This window comes from Pteropus vampyrus, unplaced genomic scaffold (genome assembly GCF_000151845.1).
Source record: "Pteropus vampyrus isolate Shadow unplaced genomic scaffold, Pvam_2.0 Scaffold215, whole genome shotgun sequence".
In the NCBI taxonomy this organism is placed as follows: Eukaryota; Metazoa; Chordata; class Mammalia; order Chiroptera; family Pteropodidae; genus Pteropus; species Pteropus vampyrus.
The window spans coordinates 1,256,071-1,260,920 of NW_011888996.1; the positions used below are offsets into that span (position 1 = coordinate 1,256,071).

At 34.4% G+C, this 4,850-nt stretch overlaps 1 protein-coding gene across 2 annotated transcripts in view; it reads left to right on the forward strand.

The window, feature by feature from the left end:
• Positions 1-4,850, forward strand: part of PTDSS1 (phosphatidylserine synthase 1) — a 61,841-nt gene that overhangs the window by 8,020 nt on the left and 48,971 nt on the right. For both annotated transcript variants that reach the window (XM_011372895.2, XM_011372894.2), the window contains exon 2: positions 3,999-4,090. In XM_011372895.2, the coding sequence (XP_011371197.1) occupies positions 3,999-4,090 (92 nt within the window). The remainder of the gene's footprint in view (positions 1-3,998; positions 4,091-4,850) is intronic.

Consider the following 4,850-nt stretch of genomic DNA (forward strand, 5'->3'; position numbering starts at 1 on the left):
CTGGCAGGAGGATGGGGGCGGGGTGGAGTAGGTGGCCTCATTACTCATGCATTCAGTTCTTTCTGTGCGCCCACCTCTTGTAAGAGAACGTGCGTACACCCTTTCCACTCATGACACTCGAAGTGTGAAGCTGGGGCCATTAGTCTGATATGACTCAGATTTCTTCTTAAGCTCACCTGCCTGTTCTCCAGTCTTTGATCACAGAAGTTTGATCTTCCTGTTCTGTGTATTTTCAGTTTATCTAATGACCTCACTGTCCATCTTTGATACTTTTTTTCCCTAACTAGACAAAGTATAAAACTGCCAGCTTTTCAGACCCACTGCTATGTTATTCAGGTTGTTTAATTTGCCGCCTTTTTTCTCCTGAAACTAGGCCATCCATTTGATCCTCTTCTTTCTAATAAAATTGACCAAAATTTATGAAATTGCCATTTCATTGGTTTTATATCTGTATTTATTACCAATCTCAAGTTCTTACAAATTTAATGCTGATGTATGTTTTAAGCATTTTGACTGGTAGGCAATTTTAAATAAAGACAGTTGCTGATTTACCATATTTATTAAAATTTTAATTAACTTTTTTTGAAAAGAGTAATATAGCCACATTGCTTGAAATCCAAGATATACCAAAGGGTATGTGGTGAAAAGTCTCCCTCCTGCTCTTTTCTCCTCTTTTGTGGGAACCAACATCACTGTTTCTTGGGTAGATTTCCAGAGAATTCTTTGCAGCTATAAGCACAAGTTATAAGTTATATACACATGCATACGCCCCTTTTTTGCACAAATAGTTGCTTACTATCCCCACTGTTCTATAACTTACTTTATTTATTTCATGATATCTCTTAAGTTATCTTGTATCCGTTAATTCATAAAAACCTTTTTCATTTTTTTTATGGCTGCCTGGTATTCCATTAGCAGATGGGACCATAATTTAAGTTCCCTTTTGGTGGACATTTAGCCTGTTTCCAATCTTGCGCTAATACATATAATGCCCAAATGAACAACCTTGTACGTGTGTTATTGTAGCACAAATGAGGGTATATCTGTGGGATAAATTCCTATACATGAAATTGCTGAGCCACAGGATATATACATTTGTAAATTTAATATGTTGCCATTATTAATAATTGCCTTCCATGAAGGTGGTTTAAATCTATACTACCACCAGCAATGTGTGATAGTAACTGTTTACCTGTTTCTTCTTATCCTCAGTCATTAAATTCTAACCATTGTCCATAAGGTAGATAAAAAGTGGTCTCTCAGTGATAATTTGTCCATCTCTTACCACAAGTAAGGTTGAGCATCTTTTCACTTGCCTGAGAGCCATTGAATTTCCCATTCTGTACTGTCTCTTCATGTCCTTTACCCATTTTTCTATTTATTTTCCTTTGTTTTCTTTCTGTTAATTGATTGCGGGGGTACTTTATATACTAGGAGAATTAACACTTTGCCTTGATCTGAATTGCAAATATTTTTTCCAAGTTTATCACTTTTTCTTTACTGAATTCTTTACTGTGCTAATTTATTCATTTTTTTCTTTCCTACTTTGAGATTGTTGTGTTTTGGTTTTGGCTTTTTAATTCTCTCTCCCGTGGTTTCTTCTAGAATTGTTTTCTGTTTTGTTTTTTTACTTTTGTTTTTCAAATCATCCAGAATATATTTTGATATAGAGTATGAGTTATGGAATCAACCTTATTTTCCCAGGCAACAGTTATTCAGTTCAGCCTTGCTTTTATTTTGTAACTTACAACTTGCATGACCTGTCAAACTCTCTGATACCATCCCTGTGCATCTAACATGAATCATATTGATTTAAGATGACAGTTTTTTCAGGAAGCAGCTTGGCATGAATATCGTCATCTCCAGAGTCTAGCAGACCTGGTTTTGAATGCTGACTTTTCAACTTCTTACACATGTAACCTTGGGCAAATTGCTTAACCTTTCGGTGCCTTCGTTACCACATTTATAAAATATGGTTGATCATACCCCTTTTTGCCATGGGTTGTGAAAATTAGAGATAATGCTTATAAAACTGCCTGTCCAGTGCCTGGCACACAGTAGATACTTGCTAAAGAAGTCATCGTTACCAATATTAGTAGTGTGATGTTGGTCTGAATGAGGACACCGTATCCCCCCACTTCCTGTATGTAATCATTCTTCAATAAAAGCTGATGTTCCTTAAAAATGGATTTGGGGCTTCCCTGCTTAAGCTGAAGGGCATCACAAGCACCCTAGTAATTAGCCAGCGGGCATTCTTATCAGGTTGGCATTCTTAGGGCCATGTTCATAACTTCTGGGCAGTTGTTAATTTATTAGAGTATCCATTAAAATAAGATTGCACTTCGCTGCAAGAGGAAGTCTGTCTGATTCTGTAGTTTGTTTTTGTAATCAGATCTGTGTGAAGTTAACAGTCAAACATTGTTTGTCCAGCATCAGTGTTAGTGCTATTTGGCCACATAAAAACCTAAGAAACATTTATGATCTGTATGATCTCTTATTTTAGTACCTGACGTTCAATCCTCTCATAAGGCTGAAAATTATTTAATTGAGTGCAGAAACTTAGTGTAAACAGAAATTGATTTTAAATTAACTCCTGTTTTTAAAACAACATCCCAAAGTCTAGACCTTAATTAGATAATTCATTATTGTTTCTTCCCACAGCACTTCATGTATTCTGGTGCTCAAAAATTTTTTTCTGTGCTAATATGGTTTTATTCTAAGATTTTTTCGACATCTTCCTTTTCCTTTAATAATGTTTCATCTTAATTTAATATTTGTCTTTTGAAGGTTTTTTCACTGCAGTCCTTCCCCATAAAACCTCAACTTTTTATTAACCATTTTTTAATTTATTGCTACTGGATTCATCTCTAAAATATCTCCTTCCATTGTTTCATCTCTTATGTTCTGTCTACTCATCCTGCATATTTTAAACAAACACTGAACTTCCCTCTCCCAAACTTCTCAGTAATCATCAATAATTCAGAAACTCTTAGTGTCTTATATTTGTTTTCTCTCTTTTGGGTGCTCTGTTGAGCCCCCAAAATGTTATTAGACTTTTCTTTTTCATTTCTTTCTTTCTTTCTTTTTTTTTTAACGTAAAATCTCAAAACCTAATTATTCTCTATCATCAATGTTAAGAAACTTTCCATTTGGGAAATTTTACTTGGTTTCACGCTATAAGTTTTCTCCCTTATCAATAATTAGTCCACAAATACCTACAGAGGGCCTACTATGTGCCAGCCTCCAAGGATACAAGTGACTAATTCCCTACCTTCAGGAGTTCACATTCTACGAGGAAGACAGACAACATATAAACCAGCAAATTGAATCATTGCATTACTGGAGGTATAGAGGAGATGAATACAGTAATAAATTAGAAATGACCAGGCATGAGAGGGAGGAAGCTCATCTCTTTTCTTTACAATTCTTGGCTTCTAGTCTGATATTAAATCTTATATTTTGTTTTCTATTGATTTTCCTTTCAAAATTTTTTACTTGCGCTTTCTTTTTACACCCTTTTTATTTATCCCTTTGATAGCCAACTGCCTACTTTTAAGAATTGATTATATAATTTCATTGAATTATGTCCTTCTCCTTATCATCTTATGCTTTCTGATTCCTGAAAATTTTCTTTCCCACAGCCTATATCATAAAGGTTACCTTTAGTTATTCTTGAATCTAAAAGGCATTTCTCCAAAATAAATCTTACCTTTTGACATCCTAGGTTGTTTTTTTTTTTAAAGGACAGTGTTTCTCAAATGTTTGTCTGAGTAGAATGTGTGTTGGTGTGTAAAGTTGCCAATTGCTTTTCTTATAAGAACTGGACTTTATTATAAGATTGTATTATTTTAGGAAATGAAAATGAATAATAAGTAGTGTGTGTAATGACTTTGCTCAGCAAAATAAAGTTAGTAGCCCCCCAATTTTTATAACACGTAACTCTGACTCCTACGTTTAGATCTGAAAATGAATACTCACTGTTCGTTTTCTATTTTCAGGGATGACTCTGTCCCAGAAGACAACATCTGGAGAGGTATCCTCTCAGTTATTTTCTTCTTTCTTATCATCAGTGTATTAGCTTTCCCCAACGGTAAGTGATATACTGCTTTCTCACATTTCTCCTGTGCCTTTTTGGTATTTTTGAGATGCATTTCAAAGATGAAACTAAAAGGTGGAATGAAAAAATAATTGCAGTTTTGTGTGGTGGTTAGGGGCACAGGCTCTGAAGGCTGACCGCCCATTCTGCCACTTCCTAGCTCTGTTGTCTCTTTAAGAGTGCTTTCGTTTCTCTCTGTGAAATGGAAATAACAGGTAGATATTGTTTCAAGGGTTAACTCAATTAATACATGTTAAATTCTCTGAATAGCAACCGACAGATTGCAAGCTCTCAATGAAAGTCAGCTGCTGTTCTTGTTGCTATTTTTGTTATTATCAGCCAAGTTGTAAATACTCAATTATTATCAGCCAAGTTGTAAATACTCAATTATTACAAAAAAGTTACTCTTTTTTTGCTAAGGACAGGGTCAGTGCTATAATGAATATTACTTAATTTGTTTTCATAAGTGATCTTTTTTCACAATAAATTTTGCTGATTATACATTTTTATCAGCAGGTAAAAAAGACAATTATTACAGTGAATTTTACCCCCATCATGATAAGAGGCAAAAACTTTGTTTAAAAACTAGTTTGATATTCTGCCATCCTTAAGATTTATCCTTTCTTATGAATTGTCCCTTACAAATTGTTTTAATTTTTCTCAGTTGCCCTTCAGTACATTCTCCCTAGAATAGTCTTATTCTTCGTAATCATTTTTAAATGCTCATTTTTTGTATCCTATATCTTTTCCACTT